At 44.2% G+C, this 25,795-nt stretch overlaps 1 protein-coding gene across 2 annotated transcripts in view; it reads right to left on the reverse strand.

Annotated features, from left to right (window-relative positions):
• Positions 1–9,407: 9,407 nt before the first annotated feature.
• AQP9 (aquaporin 9) overlaps positions 9,408–25,795 on the reverse strand; it is a gene marked incomplete at both ends in the record, with an annotated part of 41,862 nt that continues 25,474 nt past the window's right edge. Inside the window, 5 exons of one of the 2 annotated variants that reach the window (XM_081083935.1) lie at positions 9,408–11,321; positions 14,899–15,116; positions 17,555–17,673; positions 18,452–18,589; positions 24,290–24,416. In XM_081083935.1, coding sequence (XP_080940061.1) covers positions 11,147–11,321; positions 14,899–15,116; positions 17,555–17,673; positions 18,452–18,589; positions 24,290–24,416 — 777 coding nt within the window. The remainder of the gene's footprint in view (positions 11,322–14,898; positions 15,117–17,554; positions 17,674–18,451; positions 18,590–24,289; positions 24,417–25,795) is intronic. The other variant, XM_081083936.1, reaches the window with a different exon arrangement.

Below are 25,795 nucleotides of genomic sequence, written 5' to 3' on the forward strand. Positions count from 1 at the left end.
CTTAAACCTTTTGTGGCCCTAGCATGAACCCCATGGCTCAACTCCCTGGGGCTCCAACCACCATCAGACAGACCCACTGGGATCACTCTGTATGTTCCTGCCATATTTTGCATGGCTCTGTCATCACTAGGAGTGAGCTGAGTGAGACCCAGACGTCATTTAGCTGTGCCAGGCAACCATTTAACATCAGGAAGTCATGGGATCTAGGGTTAGAGAGCAGGACTTGGAGAAAGAGGAGAGCATAACAATGGGGAACTAGAGCAGCAGGAGGAGAAGTACAACTGAATAATAGTAGCGAGGACCTGGGTACCGAGTCATAGAATCATGCACAAGCCTAACATAGTAACCAGGCAGTACCAAGCCAGGGTTTCTTATATCCCCCTCCAAAATGGGAAGGACCAGATCTTGGGTATGAGTTGAATCTATAAGTGGTATTAGGCGGCCCCAGCAGTGGGGGTTACTGTGCTGCTCCAGCAGAGAGCCAAGCACGGTCATAAGACATCTTCTAAGAGAATTTCCAAGATTACAGACTCCTGCTCATCCCATCCAGTTCTTCCAACCAGTCCTGAATTAAATCCTGCAGAGCCCTTCTCTTACTGATTTCTGGGTATTCAGAAACCTATTAGATCCGCGCCCCCCCCCCCCCCACTGGGATGACAATATGTGACGACAGCTGAGCGGGATCTGGGTAACTAGTGACTCTCTGAGTGCTCAAAATGTGAACGAAAGGCTAGAACAGACCTGATAAGAATGGGGAGAGGCAGTGTTGGGTTACACTTCACAAGGCAGTCATTTTAAATCCACGTTGATGACCCCAGGGAATGATACTGGTTGTAATTCTCTGGCTGCCTATAGTATCAAGGTGCCCTTAAATGTCACTCAAAAGTCATCTAAGGCTTTTGTCATTTTTTAAATTTTTTAAAACTAAAAAATATTTTTAAAGAGTGTGTCGAAGGAGATGGAGAAATAAACTTCACCACAATTCCACCACCTGGAGACAGTCGGCTAAAGTGTTGGGGTGCATCTGAGTTACCTTCTTTCAGCCCTCCTCTCCTCTCCACCCCACTTCCTTTTTGCCCTCCCCTTTTCATTTCTCTCTTTGGACCTGGTCCGAGAGTTGAGTTATTTACACTTCTCAGTCATAGCACATTATCAACATTTTCTTTTTTGTCCTTCTTTTTTTTTTAATTAAATCTTTATTGTTCAGATTATTACATTTGTTCCTCTTTTTTCCCCCCATAACTCCCCTCCTCCCAGTTCCCGCCCCACCCTCCACCCTCACTCCCCACCCACTGTCCTCATCCATAGGTGCACGATTTTTGTCCAGTCTCTTCCCGCATCTCCCACACCCCTTTCCCCCCCAAGAATAGTCAGTCCATTCCCTTTCTATACATTATCAACATTTTCATGTTCTTGGCTTTGCTTCTATTTTATTTTGTTACTAGTGACCCAGTACACAGATTCGTGCACATAAGGAAATTAATTAGAAGGCGGCAGGACTTGGCAAGAAGGGCCAGACACACCCTCCAGGGTCCCTCCCCGGCCAACCTCCCATGGTCCCTCCCCGGCTTGCCACACCAGGGGCGGTGCCACAGCTCGAAGGGTGTCTTCAGAGTGAGCGGAGTCCCTCCTGCAGGTGGGGTCATTCAGCCTGGCCTGCGGGGATCAGGTCAAAACCGGCTCTCTGACATCCCCCGAGGGGTCCTAGATTTCGAGAGAGTGGTTCTTGGGTGATGCACCCCGGAATTGGGCTCCCTTATCTCTGGTTCCAGGTGTGTCACCTGAGAACTGCAGCTTCCAAGTCACCACAGCTCAGCAGCTCCTGCATTGAGCATCTGCTCCCTGGTGGTCATTGTGCGTCATAGCTACTGGTAGGATGGTCAGACGGTCACTTAGGCTTTTACACATATAGAATAGATTTTCCTCCCTCATCTTGGGTTTTTACTCCCAGTCCCCACTCCTATCACTGTTAGCCATTCTAAGATGCTATATACTTGCATTTGCATGCATCATTGAAGAATATATTGTACTTATGTATTTTAAATTTACATAAGTGGTACTTGCTCTGAGTCTTGTTCTGTTTCCTTTTATTTTTAACTCAACACTGTTTCTATGGTCTATTTATAGTGTGGGATGCTTATCTGGCTCATTGCAGCTAACTGCTGCATGGCGTCTGATAGTAAGTATCCATCACATCTCAACGAGCAATCCTAGGAATGGACGTTTAGCTTGTTTCTGACATCCCGCTGTCAAAGGCAACAATAAACATCCCCATGCATATGCCACTATGGGTCTGATTATCAGAAGTATATAGGCAGGAGTGAGATCTCTCAGTTGTAGGGATACACATATTTAGTATCACTAAGTGCTCCCATATTGTTCTGCAAATGGTTATAACATTCTTTTTTATTGAGAAATTATTCACATGCCATACAATTTGCTCTTTTAAAGGTATATAATTCCGTGGTTTGTAGATTATTCACAAAGATGTGCATCTGATTCCAGACATTTTCAGTACCACCAAAAGAAACCTGGGAACTATTAGCAGTCACCCCCCATTTCCTCTCCCCTTACCCCTGTCAACCAGCGGCTGAAAATCTACACTCTATCTCTATAGATTTGTCTATTTTGGGCATTTCATATAAATGGAATTATACTCTATCTGGCCTTTTGTGTCTGATTTCTCATACTTAGCAAATTTTTTTCAAGGAATGTACCTCATTCCTTTTAGCTGCTGAATGATTTTCCATTGTATGGAGGTACCACATTTATTTATCCATTCATCAGATGAAGGACATTTTGTTGTTGTTGTTGGCTGTTATAAATAATGCTGCTATTCATGTACACACTTTTTTTTGTGGGCATGCATTTTCAATTCCTTTGAACACAGACCTAAGCATGGAATTGCTAGATCATATGGTAGCTCTGTTTGTTTATTGGGACTGTTTTCCAAAGTAGCTGCACCATTTTATATTCCCACCAGCAATATATAAAGGATCCATTTCTACACAGCCTTATCAATGTTGGTTATCATCCATATTTTTTATTACAGCCATCCAAGTAGGTGGGAAGTAGCATTTTACTGTGGCTTTGAATTGCATCTCCTAATGACTAATTATTTTGAGCATATTTCTATGTGCTTCTTGGCCATTTATATATCTTCTTTGGAGAAATGTGTATTTAACTCCTTTGCTCATTTTTAAATTGAGTTATCTGTCCTTTTATTGTTGAGTTGTAATAGTTCTTATGACACAAGCTCCTTATCAGACATATGATGGCAAATATTTTCACGCATGCTGCAGATTCTTTACACTTGCTTGATTGTGTCTTCAAAACACAAAATTTAATTTTCAGGAAGTCCAATTTACCTATTTTTCCTTTTGTTGATGATGCTTTTGGTGTAAACCATTGTTTGACCCAAGCTCATGAAGATTTATGCCTGTTTTCTTTTAAGAGGTTTATAGTTTTAGCTTTTCCATTTAAGTTTTTGATCAATTACGAATTAACATTTGTACATGTTTTAAACTATGGATCCAAATTCAATCTTACGTAAATGGTTATCTAGTTGTTCCTGCACAACTTGTTGAAAAGGCCATGGAATTGTCTTGACACCCTTGTTAAAAATCAGTAGACTATAAATGCAAAGGTTTATTTCTAGACTCTCAATTCTATTCTGTTGTTGCATGTCTATTCTTACACTGTCTTGACTACTGCAGCTTTTTACTAAGTTTTAAAACCTTGAAGTGAAAGTCCTCTAACTTGTTCTTTTTCAAGATTGTTTTTGGGAGTGTTATCATTAGTTTGTTCAGCTTCTGTAACAACCTAGCACGTATCTAGTGGCCTAAAACAACAAAGTTTTATTTACTTACAGTTCTCTGGGCCAGAAATCTTACACGAATTCACCAAAACCAAAGCACTGTAGTTCACGAACTAAGCATGGCATTCTTTGCAACAGAGTATATTAAGAGAATTGTCAAAGCTAAGTCAGTCTCACAAATTGGATTATTTAAATGTCAGCAAATGTACATAGTTTTCCTTCAGTATTTTTTTTTTATGTTGGCAAAGCAGCTGTAAAGCTGAGTACGTAAATATGAAATAATGATAGAATTAGCTGAAAGTAATCCTCAGGGAAGTAAATTCCAGGCACTATGTTCAATGTTTCACAGCCATTTTCTTAATATTTTCAACAATCAATAGAAAGCACTTGCCAATATTGTTCCCATTTCATGGGCGAAGAGATTGAGGTTTAGAGGGTCTCATAGCTATTCAGCAGTGAATCAGAATTCAATCTGGCTGTCTCCAGACTCTGACCTCTTGAGCACTAACCACACAACCTTCAACCTGTGATGCACAGACCCCCTTCACAGTCTTGTTCAGTGATTCAGCAACAAAACACCTACTCCCTGCCCTTGGCCCCAGGCTAAAATTAGACTCCCATACGGGCAAAGCATGGTCCACTCTTTCCCTTCACCCTCAAAGATCTTTGTGGCTATCTCACCTATTGTATCAGCATCTTATTCTGAGAATATCACCAGATGGGATAGGCCAGCTGAGGGCCATCAAAACCCCCTTTCAGCCCAGCCAGTGTAGCTCAGCAATTGAGTGTCAACCCAGGAACCAAGAGGTCACCAGTTCAATTCCCTGTCAGGGCACAAGCCCAGATTGTAGTCTTGATCCCCAGTGGAGTGCATACAAGAGGCAGCTGATCAATGATGTTCCTCTCTCATCAATGTTTCTATCCCTCTCCCTTCCTCTCTCTAAAAATCAATAAAAACATATTAAACACACAAAACATTTCAGCAGAGGTGACTTCCTTTATGCAAAAGTTGGGCTGTATTATGGCACTTCTTATTTGCTTTTATTTTCAAGAGTCTGAAGTCTTTGGGTAAAATAGTATAAATAAATAAATATATATATATATATATATATATATATATATATATATATATTTATATATGAAGCATCAAATAAACACCGCTCCTAAAGATCATCATAGCTTAGAAAGTTTTAGGCATTCACTTACCTTAATCAGCCACAGAGTCTCACATACAGAGAGGGCTGTGGCTGTTAAAAAATTTGGATTTCTTTTCACGGTGCATTTTAGCTTTTAAACTGTGAGCATTTTGTGGAGTATGCATTTTTTCATGTAGCAATAGCCCTTTTTCACAATTTCAAGTAAATTTGAGGCTTCCTCCCTTCCTAGACAGAATTTCACTCCTGCCAGATGGCTACTTTTAGTAACAGTGGGCACATGCATTTTCCTTTTGGTGTAAAAATGAAAATATTTTGCTAAAATCTTACAGAAGACTCTGATACAAAGTACAAAACACAGATAAACTAGTACTACAAAAGCCCAATGTTGTCCTGAGGAATTGGACATCGGAGTACATCACCCGTCTCCCATATCCACAGTCCACATTGTTATTCACAAGAGTTAAAGGACAGTCTCACTGGATATATGAACTGTTTTGATGATATTAAGACATCATTGATAATTATTTATGTGTGATATTAATATTTTTAAAGAATTCTTATCTTTTAGATATATATTAAATATCTGTGAATACAATGACGTCATGTCTGGGATGTGCTTCAACAAATAATCCCAGGTTAGTAGTGAGACAGAGAGAGGGGCATAGAGGAAACAACACTGACCATGCATTGGCAACTATTGCAGCTGGTGGCGAGTCCATTACACTACTGTACTCCCAATATACTATCTTCTCTGCTAGTGTATATTAGTTGGCACAGTGGTGGGAAGTGTGTGGGTCTTGACTCCGGATATAGGGTGACTGACTCTTCCCGGCTTTAGCACCGGCCTCACACATCCCAGAAAATCCCTGGATCCCAAGCAACCTGGGACTGTTGGTCACTCCGCTTAGCCGTGTGATTTGTATTCCACCTCTGCCACTGTTCACCCTGGAACAGGGTGCAAAGCTCTTAGGCCTCCGAGACTCAGTTTCTCACCTCTCAATGGGGATAATAGTCTACTCGCTGGTCTGTTCTGAGACTCTTATCAGATACTAGATGTGAACGTGCTTTGTAAACTGTGAGATACTACACAAGAATGATGTGTTATCACAGTGCAGGGTCCCTGTGGCTTATGATGCCCAGGCCCCAGAACCCCTTGCTTTCTTCTCAAAAGCTCAGGAAATCCCTTTTTCTGCTGGGTGCTTCACAAGGTGGGTGGAGGATGTGGAGGATTCCCATGGCCTTGAGCCTGGCCTCTGGAATATTCCTCACATTCTCCTGGACTCCCAAAGTTTTTTTTTATCTCCATCCCTACTTAGGGTTTCATCTTCCCTGGGTCCTATTTCCTGAGACCCTACAGGCAGGGAGTTGAGGGACAGGAGCAAGAGGCCGCTGTGTGACTGGTCTCTGGACACCAGGGGGCGCGCTATGGGGAGGAAGCAGGTGGCAGGGCCATAATATAATTTATAATTTGTGTGTGTGTGGTGGGGGGGGGGGGGGGGAGGGGGGGGAGGGGACATGGGGTTATTTCCTAGAAGGCAAAAGTGCCCCAGACGTACAAAAGACGTGTAATACTGGAGGAAGATAGAATCGAATTGTGCTTGATAGAATCTACACATCGTTCCATGGATTCTCTCAGCTAATTAAGTTCATTTATTCATATTCAGTTATATGAGGGTTCTCCTTTCATTAATCCAGAGACAGCTTCTCTTGAATAAGAGCTACTCCATTCCAGCAACAAGAAAGAGGCTGGGACTTGGTGAACCGCTCTACCTACCTGCCTGCCTACTTATTTGTATAGATTTACCTAAAATCCCAGTTTGAGAATTGACATACAACATTTCTTTGTGGGTAATGTTTGGTGGATTGATTAATTCTGTTTAAACTTTCTGATTTATTTATTAAGAAACCTGGAATATTACTTGGGATTGAACATGGCTTTTGGTATGTTCTACCCTTGAAACCTTTATAAAAATGTTTAACAACTTGTCCCAAGTCTTTTATCAATGGTTTTCAAATTGTGAAACTGTTTTCAAATTCTAAAGACCCCACCCCACAGTTTCTCTTCAGAGACCTCTCAGGGGCTGTCTTGGGTTGGGGGGATGCAGTATAAGATGATATCACAGGCAGAATGAAACTCCCACCCCCTCCCCACCCCTTCTCTATTTACAGCAGCTCTGGTGGTTTACTTGTGGGTTACCACATGTTTTTATTTGAACAATAGGTTCTGTAACTGGCCATTCTTTTTCCATGATGACATTTTTTGAGCACTGACGTACCTTTAAATTAGACAAGTGTGTGTGTAAAGCAATGAAAAGGAAATAATTTATATATTAAGGATCAGATGTTAAATGTGACCTTTATACTCCACTTACCCTGTTCAACATCTGAATATTAACTCTGGCTCTTACTGCTTAGAAAAGTCCTATAAGCTTTGACATGCCCTGAGATCACAACTTGTTGGAAAATCCTAAGTTCTATTTTTGGCATTAAGATAAATGCTTCTGTTAAGGTTTAGGGTTGACAAGGAAGAGAGCAAGGGGGCATGCTGCAATTTTAGCTCCTAAAGGATCTATGTAACATGTAGGTTAGTTGTTTCTAATTGACTTCTGATAACAATCATTCAACCTGATAGACCTTCTCTTGGATAAGAACCTGGCACAATCCTTGCTGGTTTGGCTCAATGGATAGAGCGTCGGCCAGTGGACTGAAGGGTCCCTGGTTCGATTCTGGTTGAGGGCACATGCCCGGGTTGGTGGCTTAATTCCCAGTAGGAGGCATCCAACCGATTATTCTTATCTTTTGTGTTTCTATTGAAGTATGGTACTATTTGCTTTGTTTAACAATGGACAGGTTATTTTGATTTTCTGAATTATATAACTCATCCCATTCTATTAAATGCCTTATTGATTGTAATGTGAATATCCCATGGATTGTAGTCATACTGGTCTTAGAAAGCACATTTTTCCTTCACCTGGGAAGGACAGCACAGTTATCCCAAGGTCAGAGGGCTCTAGACCCAAAACTGTAATTTAGATAAACCTAGGTTACCCAAGGGCCCTAGACCCAAAACTGTAATTCAGATAACATACCTTAAGTTTAACCCAGGTTACCCAAGGGCTCTAGATAATGTGTTTATAACATGCTGTTTAAACTGCTTTTTGCAAACTAGGTTCCTCATTCCAGACCCGAGGGCTCTAGATAATGTATTTCTGTCAATTCAGTGACCCCGAGACCCAAAACTAACATGCTTAATTCTGCTTCTGTAAACTGCTTTTTTGCAAACCAGGTTCCTCAATCCAAACCTTGAGATATAATCGATACCTTTGCCTATATAAGTCTGGTTTTGCCACCATCTTGTTACGACGAGATTTGGGGAATGACCCCTCATAGTCCCGGATTGCAATAAATGTGACTCTTTAATTCGACTTCTTGAGGCGTCCTTCTGTGATTCGCGGGGTACATTACAACACTATCTCCCTCTCCCTTCCTCTCTGAAATCAATAAAAATATGTTTTTTAAAAATCTCCCCCCACCCCCCAAAATGAACCCGACACAGACAAACCCACCTATAAGGTGGGAGAGGGGAGGACTTGCATGTGAGCATCGGGAACAAAAGGACTTTTTTTTCCCATTAAAAAAAAAACTTCCTGGAGTTGATTTCCATAAGTGTACATTTCCTCTTCGTAATCCTAGTCATTAATCACCAAGGAGTGAATAATGAACACCTGCATGGATTATAGATTCCACAATCCAACCTGAAAACTCAAATGCTGGGTTGTCTCCTACTCTATAATCTACCCCCAGGGCCTGTTCCTGACTTGTTTGGCATCTCTGTCTTTGGCAGAACTGGAATCAGGGAATAGGATTTCAGCATATTCTTACTCCTCTCCTCACCTTTTCTCCACTCCAGGATCTCTCAACCTCCACACTGTAGACATTTTGGGCTGAATATTCTTTATTGCAGGGGGTGGGGGTCTGGGGTGTCCTGTGCGCTGTGGGCTGTTGGGTAGCGTCCCTGACCTCTGCCCATCAGAGGCCGGTAACACCCCTTTCCCAAGCAAGACAACCAAAAACGTCTCCAGCAATTGCCAAACGTCTCCTTGCATGAATGGAGATTTTGGGTGGAAGTGGGAAGGGGGCAAAACTGGCCCCTTTGGGGAACCACTGTTCTCTACTCCATGAGGACCCTGACACTGAGAATCCGACCAGAACTGCCTGGCCCTCACCAGATTTGGTTCTGAAAGGAACCTTAGACCCATGTAATTCACCAAGTCAATGCGCTCAACCCTGGCTGCACATGGGAGTCACCCCAGGCATTACAAAGGACCAGCTGGGCATATTTTTTAAAAGCTCCTCAGAAAATCTGTTTGTAGATAGGAATAGGCAATCTCTGAACTAAGTGTACTTAGCAGTCTTAATACTTATAAAAACTTAAACAAAAAACACAATTTTATTTCAAGTAGGAAATATCCAAGTAGTTTCAGAGCAAGAAAAAAACTCCGTATGTCAGTAGATTGTAGAACACAGGCCACTGGAGATATTTCACCTTAGCTTTCCGTTGTTCCGTTATTATCGCAGAGCAATTGGAAAACGGGATCCCTCTGGGAATTCTGGGCTTTTTAAGTTTGACTGAAGGTGCATCACTTGATGTAGAGCAATTTATCTGCTGTTTGTAACTGACAGAGACTCTTTTGGCCAAAGGACATCAATTAGAGGAGTTTAAAGGGAAAAGCCTAACCAAGAGGAAATTTCTTGGATGTAAGGTTTGGGATCGGCAGGGAGGGGAGATCAAGACTGAGCAATACCAACAGTGGCCTAGGAAAGGAGGCCTTCTGATGACGCTTTTCAGCAGGTGAAAAATACGATCAAATCGCTCCCTCTTTCGTTTGAAAGCGTTAGAGCAGGGTGAATAAAACCGGACAACGCGGGCCTTTTATCTTAGGATCCAGGAGAATTAGGTCCAGGAGGTGTACATACTCTGGCAGCTGCCAATCCTGCTCCTTCTGGCTGGCCAGTAAAGGCTGGCCTTCTGGAAGGTGTAGGATACATGAGATGTTTGACTTCCCACCTGACCCAGGCCGCTCACTTGGTTTCCCTGAGATTTTGTTTCCATATCTGAAAAGGGGTAGCAGGGTAGTTACCTCAGACAGTCCCTATGAGGATTAAGTTAGGTCATAGGTGTGAAAGTGCTTTCTGTAATCTAAAGCCCAATAGGTATGCTATTTCCAGGGACCTTCCATCCTGAAGATTATACTAGACCCGGAGCCAACGGCTTTCCATTTTGGCTTCTAGGGCATACATAGAATAATGGACGAGTGCAGTCATTGACTTCACTTGTCAAATGTCTGTCCTCACATGGGCAATTAGGAAAATACATTTGAGCTAAAAATACAGAGTGATGTATTTTTCATGACTGAGGTTATGATTGTATTTTAGGTTATGACATACTAAAGACCAGGAAATTAATTGGTGCCCTCTAAAAATGCAAAGAGCAAGAGATTAATCTGATAAATGGTTTCCATTAAAATAATTTCATTTGGTTTCCCAAATTTATCTTGTCTCCTGAGGCTTCTGAATGCCACAACGTCCTTCTCCTGTGCTCTCCAGCTGCATTCTACTGCTTCCTGCATCCCTGGGTTTGGAGAATTTCAAAACTTATAAATAATAGTGGCACGGCAAAGCTGGAGCATTAACCCTTTAGCTCCCTAACTCATGGATATGTTAACTGAAACCACTGTTTCATCTTTCAATTGAGTTTTGGTTGATATTCAGAATGTAACCTTTATGGGTTTGAAAGTAAGGTTTTTGGTGATGCTGCTTCATACAGATAATGCAATTGAGGCCATCCAAATAAGTCCAAGGTCAAAGTTTCAAGTTATTAGTACTCACTCAGCAATAAAAATTCACATGAAAGAATGAAATAAACAGGGCGGAGAGAAGGCTGTTTCAGGAGACAATCCATGCTACTCTGAGGGCAGGGGGAACCGGCAGAGAAGAGGTCAGTGTTTTCAAAACTTCATTCAGGTGCTTTTCCAATCAGGTGTCCCAAGTGGCTAGCAGAGAACATTTGGCAGATCCACCCCAGTCTTATGAAAACACAGGCGGCTGGATGCCATCTTTCCTGGAGAGAGCATCAGCTCAGCCGACCGTGAACCCGGAGCTGAGCGGGCCACTACATGACCACACTAAGCTCATGTTTCTCTAGTTTGTCCTCCGGTGGTTCTGCCTCGAAGTCTGGATTCGGGTTCGGGTGGTGGATTTCAATGAGAAGAACATAGATGAGGCCTCCAATGGCAGCACCAACCATAGGGGCCACAACAGGAATCCACCAGAAGTTATTTCCAACTCTGAAATCAAACAAGGAATTAGTGATACACCACTTGGCTTTCCTCCTCATCTTACTGCTAGTTATTCACTAACCAGCTAGTCTTTCTCATGCTTCTGGCTCCCTTATCAATCAGCAAGAGCTAAGTATAAGAGCACTCACCACAGCTTGGCAACCTGGATTCTCCAATACACCTGACTTCAGATGGTCCACCATTGTCCTATTGGTACTTAGGAGAGAATATGTCCCATTTTTTATTTTCCTTTCAGAAAATATAGTCCTACAGTATGGTCAAAATTGAGGGCATGTAATAAAGGTTCGGGTTGATTATTCAGGAGTTTACTTTTCCTTGTCCTAAAACAATGAGTCCCGAGGATTATGAATGGAAAGATGTGGAGAGATTCCTGGACATCATTGTAATGTGAGGGCAGCCACAAAATAATCAGGGATGCTTATCAGTGAAAATGAATTTAAAAAATCAGAGGTGGAATACGAATTAGGCACTAACTATAATTTACTTCAGTGCTTATTTTTTTGAGGTAACTAAACTTAAAGTTATTTTCTGATAAGGCTATTGTGCTGTGATTCCCTCCCCCTCCAGAAACCCTCAATGTCAGTACGTTATGTTAAGGGTATAATTCTGTGAGAAAGCAGCTGTCTTTGTGAATTGTCACCATCTCTAATGGAGACATGAAATCCATTTAGTAATTCAGTAGAAAGGACCGTGAGTGCTCAGAAGCAAGCAACACTACACAATATATGGTTTAAGGAGCTATACATTTGAGATAAAACTTTTTTAAAAGCAGGGAAATAGCAAAAAAATACATAAGTAAATTCAGGACACTGTGGAGGAGGAAGAGAAAATAGGAGGAGCACACGGGTGCACAGGAGGGTTTCATAGTGCTCCGTTTAAGGGAAGGACTCACGGCTGTGCGTCTCACCAGCGTGCTCAGTAGCTACACATAGGGTCTTTGCTTTGTATCACATTTTGGTAAGAAAGGATAATGAAGAAAATAAGCATGAACAAGAGGCCTGTTCTAGGAGTCACGAGACCTGGTTCTAATCTCAGGATAGAAGGACTTTGGGCAAGTCCCCCGTGGTCCCTTCCACTTGGATCATACAAGTACTCTTAGATCCTCAGTGCAGGCTCCCGGGAATAGCACCGAGACTGAGCACAATGGCCACCAGGTGTCGCTCTTACTGCACGAGAGAGAGGGCGCGAAACTGCCATTGCAGAGACCCTGCCCGGGCTCCCAAATCCAGATGGAAGTTTCTATGAGAGGCACAGGGGCTTTAAAAGACTAGGAGGTTCTTTATTTCCTTTCCTCCATCACTGTTTTATGGTGAATCTGTCATTTCACAGATTGGGGTCCAAGATACCTGCCAGGACGCATGTTCTCCTTCCCCTGAATAGGCCCTCCTCATTCTTTCAGAGCTGAGCGCCTTGTGCCAGGGCCATAGGTCATAAATGGAGGAGCCTGCATGTGGTTCCCTGCCAGGTCAGGTCTTACAAGTACACAGGGTCATTTGCATGCTATGATTTTGGGGGAAGCTGGAAATGTCTATGTTAATTGCTTAAGGTACCATCATCAGGGATTCATCCCTTTGGGTGAACTTTTAAAAAAATAACACTACCCCTGAGATCCTTCATCAAATCATTGGCATCTTAATGTGAATCCATGGAGAGAACTCCAATGGGGAACAGCCTAACATTTACCGGAAAAAGGAAGAATCACCTGAGGTCTGTTGACTCTTGCTCTTGTCGGACCTCCTGCTGCCCCACTTCCAGTCAGCCTCACTGCTTGCCCTACAGGGGCAAGTGAGGGTCTGAGAAGAAGGCATTCTTGGCTTTATCTGAGGGTGTGGATCCACGCTAGGATACCTACTGAGATGCTGACCTTGGATATAGAAACTTGAAAGGGTGGGACACTCTAGGAACACTTTGGAGACCTGCTGTCTCTGAAAGGTTTTCTTGGGAACTTTTTGGTTGAGGATAACCAGCAAGCCTGGCCTTTTCCTAACTGACTGCTGCCCCCTCTAAAGGAGAGATTCTTTTCAATCCATTTTATATAATGATGTCAGATTAATTCTGCTATATTGAAGTTCTAAACATGCCAAACATCTGCCCTAACTCCTCTGCTGCTCCCTATAACCTACAGCATAGGGAGCAGTCAAACCCCCATATTTTCCTTTTTAGGAGTCTAGGGCCTCTATGGTCTGTCAAAAATTTGCCCTTTCCAACCTTCTTCATGCACGCTTCCAGCCAGACTGGATTGCTTGTTATTGTGACACTAGAGGCCCAATGCACAAAATTCATGCATGGGGTGGGGGGTGAGGACTCAGCCAGGCCTGCACCCTCTCCCATCTGGGAACCCTTGGGGAATGTCCAACTGCCGGCAGTCAGACTTCCCTCTTGCAATACAGGACCGCTGGCTCCTAACCACTCACCTGCCTGCCTGCCTGATCACCCCCAACTGCCCTGCCCTGCTTGCCTGATTACCTCTAATTGCTCACCTGCCAGCCTGATTGCCCATAACCGCCTCTGCCTTGGCCCCCGCCACCATGGCTTTGTCTGAAGGAGGACTGGATGACCGGAAGATGTCAGGTCTGCCCATTTTAATTAGCATATTAACCTTTTATTAGTATAGATTCTGTTTTTCCTGATGAACCAAAGTAGGTTCCTTTCCTATACAAAGAAGTGATGAGTGGATGGGATGAGCTACTGTGGCTTTATAGTGGGGAGTGGGAAGGAAGTAATGGGCAGGTTTTGTCCTGGGAGTTTGGTACTGACCGTTGACATACTTCCTCAAGCACATTATGAGGTTGACAGCACAGGGTCTTGCAAAATTTCCTGTGCACAGGCTCTCTTTTATCTCTGTTCTGCTACAATTTTTTAAGACCCAACTCAGCTCTTTCTTCAGTGGCACCTTACCCAATTTCCCCAGGCAGAGTTAGTCACTCCTCGGAACTTTGTTTTAGGGGTTGCCAGAGTCCTTACTACATTGCTCAAGGCTAGTGACTCAGCAAATTTTGAAATTTCCTTGCCCAGCTCAATGACACAGCATGAGATAGGGTTCAGTGAAGAATTGTTGAATGACATGATGAATGAAGCATAGCTAGCATGGTTCCCTAGAAAAAGCCCTGTAGTAGTATTGAAAGATATAAAATCTAGTCCAACTTTGTCACAAAGTAAATCTGTAGACAAGTTATACAACCAAAATGTGCACATAAAACTATACACCAAAACAAAACAGAACAAAACAAAAAAAACATACACCAATTTTAGATAGGACAGGACTATCTCTGTGGAATTTCTCTCTCTCTCTCTCTCTCTCTCTCTCTCTCTCTCTCTCTCTCTCTCTCTCTTTCTCTCTGCCTCTCGGTGTCTGCCTGCCTACCTGTCTCTCTCTCACACACACATACACAGCCCTACCATGTCACAAATCACCAGTGAGACATTCCACACTCATGGCCAAGGTGTGCACTTAACCTCTACCTTCCTGTCTGTACTCTCCTGGACTCCAATCCAAAGCACAGCCCTTCCGGATAAAGCACAGCAGGAATCTTTCTCTCCCCTCCACCCCACCACTGTTACTTACCTGAAGACATCAAACCCCCATCCTGCCAAAGCAGTGAAAAGTCTGGGACTCAGGTCTCGAGCTGGATTCATGGCACAGCCACAGTTCAGTCCCAAGGAGGAAGAAAGGACAATGATCAGGAGGCCGATGGCAATGGGCTGTAGGCCTTTGGGGACTCCCCAGTTTCTGGAGTCAAAGATGGCAAAGACAACCAGGAGGAGGAACATGGTAGACATTACCTGGGGAAAGAGAACATGTTCAAGGGGTTAGGTTATAATCTGCCCGTTTGCCCACCTTAAAATCCAGCCCCTCTTGTCAAGAACAAACCTGGTATTAACTAACATACACTAGGTGCGCACACTGCGCCACTCTTCTTTTTTTTAAAATTGATTGTGTGTATGAAATATGTTGTAGGGTGTTTTCGTTTGTTTTGTTTTTGTTTTAATTTTAGAGAGAGAGGAAGGGAGAGGGATAGAGAGAGAGAGAATCATCGATTGACCGCCTCCTGCGCACCCCCCACTAGGGACCAAGCTGGCAACCCAGGCATGTGCCCTGACTTGGAATCGAACTATGACCTCCTGGTTCATAGGTCGATGCTCAACCACTGAGCAACACAGACTGGGTCAGACACTCTTCTTGCCCTAGCAATTTCAAACGTGATGGTAATATTTTCCTTTACAGATTAGTTACATGCCCAGCGTTGCAAAATTAATGGCAGTCAGTGGACCCAGAGAGTTAGGCTCAAGCAGCGGTTCTCAACCTGTGGGTCGCGAACAATGAAAATACATACTGCATATCAGATATTTACATTACGGTTCATAACAGTAGCAAAATTACAGTTATGAAGTAGCAACAAAAATAATTTTATGGTTGGGGGTCACCACAACATGAGGAACTGTATTAAAGGGTCGCGGCATTAGGAAGGTTGAGAACCACTGCTAGAGACTAACTTTGCTATACTCTCCTGCTAAACCACTACCCAGCTAAACAGAAAGACAAACTGCAGGCTGGAAAAATGAACAAAGAGGCTCATTCAAATTGGCAAGATGAATAATGTGAGATATCAGTAGGAAAATGAGCAAAGGAAATGAACAGAAAATTCATTAAAGAAAAGGAGAATTAAGAAACAAATGGGAAAAACAGATTTGTAATGAAAAGAAACGCAAATACTACCAAATGTTAGGGAAATCATACCAGTTCTCCCAGGCTTTCCCAGTAGAACTGAACATGTACCACACTTCTGGAAAGGAACTCCCCAGTAATTTAGCAACATGCATTTAAACCCCACAAAATTATTTATTCAATTTGACCCCATTGGATAGTTGAGAACCATACCGTGAAAATAATCTAAAATATGGAAAAATCATAAGGTTTCTCAGGGATCCTACTTTTCATGTAATTCAAGCCCAATGTATCTTATAATGAAGAAGATGACACTGGAGTCCAGAGCTGTGGAAGGAGCTTTAGAGGTTCCTCCTGTGAATTCGGGCCCTTTCCAGAAAGCCAACTTTCTCTCTCAATCCTGGGCTTGCCCTGAAAAGGCTAATGTCTTAATTCCTTCAGATTTGGACCCACAGCCTCCTTCCTACACTCTTGTTCTGTTCTGAGAATATGACAAAGTGAAGCCTTCAGCCCCTATAACTTTCCCACAGAGACAGCCTCTCTCACCGAGCCCTCTAGCAACGCTGTCCTCCTTGCCCCCTCAGGAGAGTGAGCTGGCCCCAGGCCATTTCAGGGTCAGCTTCTCTCAAGATTACTAAATTGTTTACCTCTAAATATTGTTCAAGCATATTGTATATAATTTAATTAATGGACAGTCATTCTTTTACCTAATAAATATTTACTGGCACCTACTGAGCCAGGTACAGTTCCATGCTGTTCCTCATTCGAGGAGTACAGGGCCTGGTTCTCTGACAAGTAACAGATCACTGTTGTAGGTGATAATGTCAGGGATAGAAGGCAAGACCGGCATACCTCGATGTGGGGTTGGGGGGATGAGAAGAGATAAACCAAAGAACTTACATACATAGCCCATGGACACGGGCAATAGGGTAGTGAAGACCTGGAGGGTGGGTAGGGGCTGGGAGGAAGGCAGAATGTCTTTTCTTGTGGTCTCTTCATTTAGATCGTTTGCACAAGAGACACAACCATGCGGCTAATACCATTTGCCCCTACAGAGGCTGAAATGTTCAGTCATCCACTGTCTTCTGGAATTCAACTGGTATGAACGAGTGTATATATTAAAGCAGAAGTAGAAAACTCTTTTAATGGCATCAACTTTTTTAAAAAAATATATTTTATTGATTTTTTACAGAGAGGAAGGGAGAGAGATAGAGAGTTAGAAACATCGATGAGAGAGAAACATCGATCAGCTGCCTCCTGCACATCTCCCACTGGGGATGTGCCCGCAACCAAGGTACATGCCCTTGACCGGAATCGAACCTGGGATCTTTCAGTCCGCAGGCCGATGCTCTATCCACTGAGCCAAACCGGTTTCGGCAATAGCATCAACTTTGACAAAGAAAAATCTGTCACGAAAGCTTGGGTGATACCTAGTGACCTCTGACTTTGGAAACACAGCCTCTCCCTATTGATAGGCGCATAGCACTCCCATGCAGTCCCCTCATTAAATCCTGTCTTTTCACCAAAGTTAGCTCTCGATTGAATGGATACTTACTTGGTCTGCAAATGCACTTGCCAGAGATAGATACGGAGCTGGGTACGTTGCAAAAATGATTGCTGTTGCATTTTCTCCCACGATGAGGAGTTTTCCATCAGCAAAGGACATAATTCCATCTACGGAAGACAGAGTTCCGGCAGGTTAGCATTCTCTGGGAAGGGGTGAGGGGGTCTATGCCAGGTGTTCACCACCGCAGTCAAACACTCAGGTTTAGTTTGGCAGATCCATATTGTCTGCCTTTCTTCACTTTATATGCCCAGAGAAGCCATAGGATGGCGGGTCAAGGCCAGACAGCCCTGGCTGCCCTCAATGGTTCACTCTAAATGTGAGCCATATCCTTAGCCAGTGGGTCCTGGAAACAATCATCTTTAGGGGGAATTGTTGGCATTTTTTGTATTGACCAAAAGCCAATGTGGAACTTGAACCTACTCGAGGCAGAATTCATAATTCTAATAGCAGTCCACAATTCGAGGGTGTCATGGAAGAGTGAAGTTGTCCTTGGAGCAAGGGAGATAGGTGTCCCCAAAGAACCAGTTCGACCCCAGCTCTCTCCTACCACCGTTCATTTCCCTCATTTTTCCAAGGAAAACCAAGACCAGAAGGTCAGATGATTTATTTAAGTCATGTAGCTACTTATTTTGCACATGTTAACACTGTAGTTGGGCCTAAATATGAGCTTCCTTTAAGTTCTGCTCTCTCATTTTCACTGAGAGGCTTCATGAATTTTCCCTAACGATAATGTTGGTCCCATTATTTAGAACTTAGAGCTTTTCAAATTGCCTGTCAATTGTAGAGTGCTCCCTATTCTTGTCTTATTGTACCTCTTGCAAGTAATTCTGACATTCAGGGTATGCCCAGCTCTCCCTAACCTCTGGACTCAGGGGTCTTACTCACCATAGTAAATACCAAAGAGGATTGCAGACCCTACGAAGGCTCCCAGGAACTGGGCTCCCACATAAAAAGGAAATTTGAACCATTTCATCCGTCCAAAGAGACACATTGCAAAAGACACAGCAGGGTTGATGTGGCCACCTACAAGGAAGATAAGATGATGTTAGAGGGCAGATTGGGGAGAATCCTTATGAATAATTCTTATCTAGAGACCTCAGCCCTCTGAGTAGGGATCCATATGTGAGGACACAGAGTGGTGTGTGTGTGTGTGTGTGTGTGTGTGTGTGTGTGTGTAAAAGAGAGAGAGTGAGAACAGAGAGAGAGAGTGAGCTTGAGTAGGGAGAAAGGGAGGACTAATAATCCTCATGGCATCATTAGACAGTGTTTAGGATGTTTAGCTTTTTTATATAGAAAGAAACTTTTATTCAAGTGGCTCATTTTTATCTATCTATCTATCTATCTATCTATCTATCTATCTATCTATCATCTATCTACTGGATTTTCTCTATCAATAAAGCAATAACCTCAAAGAGATTGATGTGAATTATTAACTTCAATATATCTTTTTAAAAAGTCGACAGACCTATACAGTCTAAATCTATATCTAGCAATTCCTCAGTCTATGTCCAGAAGATATATATTAAAAACAATCTTGGAAGTAAAAAGGGAGCTCAGATCTTGCTTCCCAGCATGTTGCCAGTTTGGCTCAAATAAACTGATAAAAATTTTAAAAATATATGAAAAAGAGATGTCTCTTTAAGGGGAAATGTCCCTTGGTTAGTAGGCTGAGCCCCTTCTGAGGTAATGGGCTCCGTTAACTTTGAGGTGATCACAGTGTCTGAGTGGATTCTCTGCAGCTCTGCATAAACAATACCAGTATATTTCTCTCACACACAGACATAGCAGTGCTCCTGTCACCCCGCCCTAAACCATGGCTAGAGAAATCAGCCTCCTTGATTCTCCTCTCACCACAACGTCAGACAGAATTTGCTCTGGTAAGTCACTAATATTCCCAGCTGGCTGTGCTAGTAACAACTTTCATTGAACACTTGCCAGATGCTATCACAGGGATAGTACATGCACTTGATCTTCAGAAGAACCTGGTGAGATGGGTACTGCTCCAGTTCACTGGTGAGGAAACTGAGGCACAAAACTAAAGTAACTTTCTTTCTTTTTTTAAAATATATTTTATTGATTTTTTACAGAGAGGAAGGGAGAGGGATAGAGAGAAACATCGATGAGAGAAACACATCGATCAGCTGTCTCCTGCACACCTCCTACTGGGGATGTGCTCACAACCCAGGTACATGCCCTTGACTGGAATCGAACCTTGGACCTTTCAGTCCGCAGGCCGATGCTCTATCCACTGAGCCAAACCAGTTAGGGCCTAAAGTAACTTTCTTAAGGCTACATGGTTAAAAGTGGGAGAACTAGAATTCAAATCTAGGTTTCTCTGAACTCTAGGGCCTATGTTCTATGTTCTGTCACTTCCAGATCCACCCCCCCCCCCTTTTTTAAATGGATTTTTATTGACTTCAGAGAGGTAGGGGGAGAGAGAGATAGAAACATCAATGATGAGAGAGAATCAGTGATCAGCTGCCTCCTGCACGCTCCCCAACTGGGGATCAAGCTCGAAACCTGGTCATGTGCCCTGACCGGTAATTGAACCGTGACTTCCTGGTTCATAGGTCGATGCTCAACCACTGAGCCATGCTGGCCGGGCACTTCCAGACCTTCTGCACCAAGTTTATAAAGGCTCTGCCTCCGTGGGCAGGGGAAAATAACAATCACATGCATGTATGGGCTCCCTTCCTGTAAAAGTTGTCCATTTGAAGAATACAGGTGACATTTTGTGTGGAGGGGGATTAGAATGCCTGTCAATGTGACCATATGAAAATGTGGACTTTTGGGCTACAGAAATAGCTGTAAACAAAAGAGTGATGACAATGCTGATGATTATGATGATGCTTCATATGTGACCCTCCACAGCACCTATAGATGAGATTGGTTTTGGAAGCCCTCCCTGTGCAGAAAACCATGCTTTTCCTGAGCCTCTACACCAGGGGTCCTCAAACTACAGCCCGCGGGCCACATGCAAATACAAATATTGTATTTGTTCCCGTTTTGTTTTTTTACTTCAAAATAAGATATGTGCAGTGTGCATAGGAATGTGTTCATAGTTTTTTTTTTAAACTATAGTCCGGCCCTCCAACGGTCTGAGGGACAGTGAACTGGCCCCCTGTTTAAAAAGTTTGAGGACCCCTGCTCTACACCAAGGTGGGTTTGCAGTGGAGAGGGGTTCAGAATGCTGGCTAACCCTCAGGGTCCTTTCTATACCTGCCCCTGCCCCTCAGGGGCTAACATGAGCAAAAAATGCCAATATGCCAAAGCCCAGGTGATTTCCTGAAGCCTTACAAACACGTCACGTATCTTGTTTTACTTTTAAATGCAAGAGAGTTACGATGCTGGAGACCAGCAGGAGTCCATGCACCAGGAAACCAGGGTTAGGAGCAGGGAGCACATAAGACAGTGGACAGTTCCTGAATCCTCCAAATAAAATCCCTCCCCTTCGATGGGTTCACCAGTGGAAGAGTTGTTTGCTTAGCAATCTCCTCTCCCAAAATAAAACTTCCCACAGGTAGGTGTTTGCGTTTTAGTCTCTCATAAGCACTCTGAACCTGGAACTGTTATTCACCTTGGACTTCACATGCTTCAAGGCAGCTAGGTGTTCAAGATATGAAAGTTGAGCTCTGGCAAGGTTGCTCAGTGGGTTGGAGCATTGTCCCTTACATCAAAAGGTGGAGGGTTCCATGGACACAGATAATAGGGTGGTGAAGGCCTTGGGCGGGGATGGGGGGCTAGAGGTGATCTGGGGGGAGGGAAGGGGGACATATGTAATACTTTCAACAATAAGGGTTAAAAAAAAAAGTGGTGGGTTCGATTCCTGGTCAGGACACATACCCAGGTTCAATCCCCAGTTGGGGTGCAAAGGGAAGCGAACCAATCGGTTTCCCTTTCCCGTTGATATTTCTCTCTCACCCTCCTCTCTCTCAAACAAACAAACAAACAAATAAATAAAATCATATCCTCAGGTGAGGATAAAAAAAGATATAAAAGTTGAAGAGATAAACAGTCAGAGGCCTTTATCCAGCTAGCTCAGACGACAAGGATTTACAGAGAGGGAAAGCTGGAGGCCAGGGAAGGTCAGGGAAGGTGTGTCTGAGAGGGTGCTTTGCAGAACAATGAGGAAAATGTCTCCCTGCAGAGATGAGTGGTCACTCTTGCTTACCCAAAGGACAGGGCAGAGCAGTGTACTGGAAAGAACAGCAGTGCCAGAGTCAGGGAGCGCCTCACTCAGAGGCTGGCCCTGCCAAGGTTGTGATGATCAGATTGTTCACACAAAGAGCCCCACAGGCAGTCGGAGCCCACGAGGCCTGAGATAAAAGTCTTATGTGAGCAGGCTGAACTCTCTCAAGGCTCTGTTCTAGACAAGTCCCCTCCTCCCCACCATCCACAGACAATTCTAGGATGGAGATAACTTTCATATGTTATTTGTCATGAAACAAAGCTATTTTGATTCTTCAGTGAATTTATATTACTTATGAAATACTACATCAAAACAAGCACTGTAGCCTGGTACAGGTCAGTGGCGTAACACTGGGTGGAAGACGCTGCATAATGAGGGTGTCATGTCTGATTGGCTGGTTGGGTTTCCAGACCACTGGCATGTTCACAAGGGAAGCAGGGTGTGGTAACTTCTTTGCAGTCAGGTAATGTTTTATATTTCAAAACCAGATGTCAGCTCACCTTACCAGTCTGAAACCACAAAATGAGATCTCATTGATGGTTATGCCCCATATGTTTGGTTGTTTTTGGAATCCCCAAAGAGGGCCTCGCAGGTGCCCACACACCATTAAGTTAGCTGCAGCCCCATGAGAAAGTCATTTCCCACACACAACCTTCCTCCCCTATTCCTGCAGCTGCTGGAGCCAACACTGAGTCTGCATGGATGTCATTGGTGGGCCAGCATGTTGTCTGCCCATGCTCCCAAAGCCACCAGTTTTCAGAGAGCCGAACAGTGCTAAGATCCCAAACAGAGAGGGGGAGATGAGCTCCCTTTCCTACCTTACCAGCCAGGCTCAAAAAAGCTCTATATTTTGGGGTCTCACAGTCTCTCATAAACAATTTGGCCAGATCCTGGCCCTCACCCAGAAACAACTCTATTAAAAACAGTTCCATGAGTTCTAGCCCTCACTGCTCTGAGCACAGGGCCTTAACCCCAGTCCAGAGACCAGATGCAAACCAACCTTTACTCCCTCTTCTCCTTCCTGCTGGTTCTTTCCTTTCCTCCTATGGGGACGGCCCAGACTCCCCAAATGCATCAGTGAATGCAGTCATGGACAGTGGTGGTGGCAAAAGGTGTTAGTTACATTGGTAGGGTGTGGGACAAAGCCATCCTAACTAAATATTTGACAATGTTCGATTCAGGGTGCCATGAAAGCAAAATACTCCAAAACCACATGCCCACCAGAAAACAAACAAACACTCAAAAACTAGCTGAGAATATGCCCACATTCATATCCCATGCTTTGTGGAAATCACAGGTGTGAATGGCGTGGGAGCATGTAAGGTGGCCGCGGAGCCTCCTGCGTGCTTGTTTTAATTCAGGAGCATGTCCTGTGTAGGGGGCTGAGGCCTGTGCTGGAATTAAGCCTGGGCATATTCAAGATGGTGCCCTGGTTCCTCTTGAGACTCAGATCAGCAGTACAGTGCTGGGATCACAGCAGAGGCTCAGCAGGAGTTTGAACAGAAACACTGCTCATGCCAAACAAATGACATAGACAGGCATCTATAACTGGACTGCCCCAAGATCGGAGTCAACTGCGAGATGGAAAGGGTGCCAGCCAGCAAATGACAGTTTCGGGTGCCCAGCCCAAGAAGGTTCCCAGGGAGGCTAAGCCATCATACTTCAAGTGCTGCAATGAAGTGCCCGGCCTGTAACGCCCTTCCCATCATAGACTATTGGGAATGTTGTGTAATAACGGGGACATGAACTTTGCTGTCATGGAGGCCCAGTCAAATCTTTGTCCTGTCCCTTTACCAGCTGTGAGAGTCCTGGCAATTTACTTAACCCCTCGGAGCCCCAGTTTTCTCTGTAGAAGGAAGACGCTAATACCTGCCTCTGAGTCCTGCTGGAGAGGGGAGAGGAGGTAAGTATGTCCAGCAGCCAGCACAGTGCCCAGCATGCATGATTCCCTTTTCCCTTGCCACCAACAGTCTTGTCCTAGTGTTCTGAACACCAGACCTGGCTGCTGAAAGATCTCAAGAGCCTTTAGAACCAGATCATTCTCACAGTCCCTTCCCAAGTTCCCAGGCTGCTGGTCAATTAGCCCACCACTCGAGGCAGAATTAGACCAAGACCTCTGGGCCAGACCTGCACTTGCATGAAAGCCCGAGCCAGTGACCCAGATGCTACGGATGAAGGTCCAGGGACTGTGCCTCTGTGGAGTGACATTTTCACTGGGCTATTCACCCGTCCCCTGGGCAATAGCTTTCAGGGAAGAGCAAGGAAAAGATGGTACAGACAGATGAAAAGTATGATTCAGTGGGCAGATACAGGAATCAGTTCTAACTCCCATGTCTGTCTCTTGCTAAAAGCTGCCTGTGCACACGTCACTTGCTATTTACTGGACATTTTCATTTTAGCATCTCTGAAAATAGAACCAAACACATATTCTTGCAGGACTGTTGAGATCTAAATAAATGAAGGCACAGAAAGCACTGTGCTAGCACACGGAAATGGTTAAGATAATGGCAGCTGCTATTATTTCTACTACTTACCAGAGACACCCCCAGTCACATAAATGGCCATGACGACCGCCATGGCAAATCCAACATTAATAGTGACGAATCCTCCAAAATGTCCTCGACTGAGGACGGCTTGAGCAACACAGCCACATCCGAGGACCTGGAATGAGAGGAAACTCAACAACTGAGTGGAGATGGCCACTGTCAAAGACTTTGACAAAGTAACAAGAAGTACTTTGTAAGCAAATTTGTGGATTTGGCTGCCACAGGCTTTGTGCAAATCAAATCATAATGCTCTGGCTGTGCACAGATCCTGAGGAGTCGGAGCTGTCTCAACAGCACGTAGCACATGACACGCAGAGCCTGCAGGATGGCGGTCCCTGGCCTGCACCTGGCTGACGGTGAGTTTTCTTGGGCCCGCGCTGTGTTAAGATTTTGCCTACATTTATGAATCAGGTAACTTAACACAATGATCCAGATTTCTAGCTTTTATATTGTTATTATTATTGTTGTTATTATTATTATTTGCTTTTATTTTAAATCAAACTTTTAATCTTTAATAATAAAGGGTAATATGCAAATCGACCAAACAGCAGAATGACCGTCTGGACGACCATGCTATGACATGCACTGGTGCCAGGCCAGCCAAGGCGGGTGTGATGCAATTGGTGGGGGGCCCCGCCATTGCTCCAGGATAGCCTGCAGAGGGAGGCCCAGGCCACTGGCCAGTGATGCTGTGGCAGGTGTGCGGGGCCGGCCAGCTATTGCACTCCACACCTGTTGCCCACAGAGGGAGGCAACCAGTGGTGGGGGAGGGGGGCAACACCGCACAGATGGCAAGCAGTGGCAGTGGTGGGGGCAGGGCCAGCTGCCAGTAGCCAGGGGAAGGAAAGCCCTGATAGGCCCTGATCACCAGCCAGGCCTAGGGATCCTACCCGAGGGGTCCTGGATTGTGAGAGGGCACAGGCCGGGACTCTAGTTTTCAGATAATTGTAGATTCACATGAGGTTGTAAGAAATAAAACAAAAAGACCCCATATGCCTTTTATCCATAGATTCCTTTTAATCAATCAGATCTTGCAACCCAGAGGGAAAGAATATCCTGGAGCAAAGTAGCAGCTGGCTACCCCTTTAAACAGAGCTGTGCTCTCCCAATTGGCTCACTCCACTTTGCCCACTTAGTTCTCCTTCCTGGCCCCTATGGGCACCTGAGCTTGCGATCCCCAGTATAGGCCAGGTCAGTCTCACAATCATATGCACATCTAACAGGCAGAAAGCTCATTTAAGCCATATGCAAGGCTATTTATTAGAAAGAGTCTGATGTGCTGGAAAACCAGGGAAAACTGCAGGGCAATTGAAATGGCAATCAAGCCTTCCTCATCCCCATGTCTTTTCTTTCTGATTGGGCTATAGTTTGCTGGGGAGCAGAGGCTGCCCAATTTACTGCTTCTGGTATTCCCCATGACACCAAGCACATTGCTGTAAGCCAGGGGTGGGGAACATGAGGCCCGCACGCTGCATAAGGCCCACAGAATCATTT

The sequence above is a fragment of the Myotis nattereri genome (assembly GCF_964212035.1).
Source record: "Myotis nattereri genome assembly, chromosome: 1".
In the NCBI taxonomy this organism is placed as follows: Eukaryota; Metazoa; Chordata; class Mammalia; order Chiroptera; family Vespertilionidae; genus Myotis; species Myotis nattereri.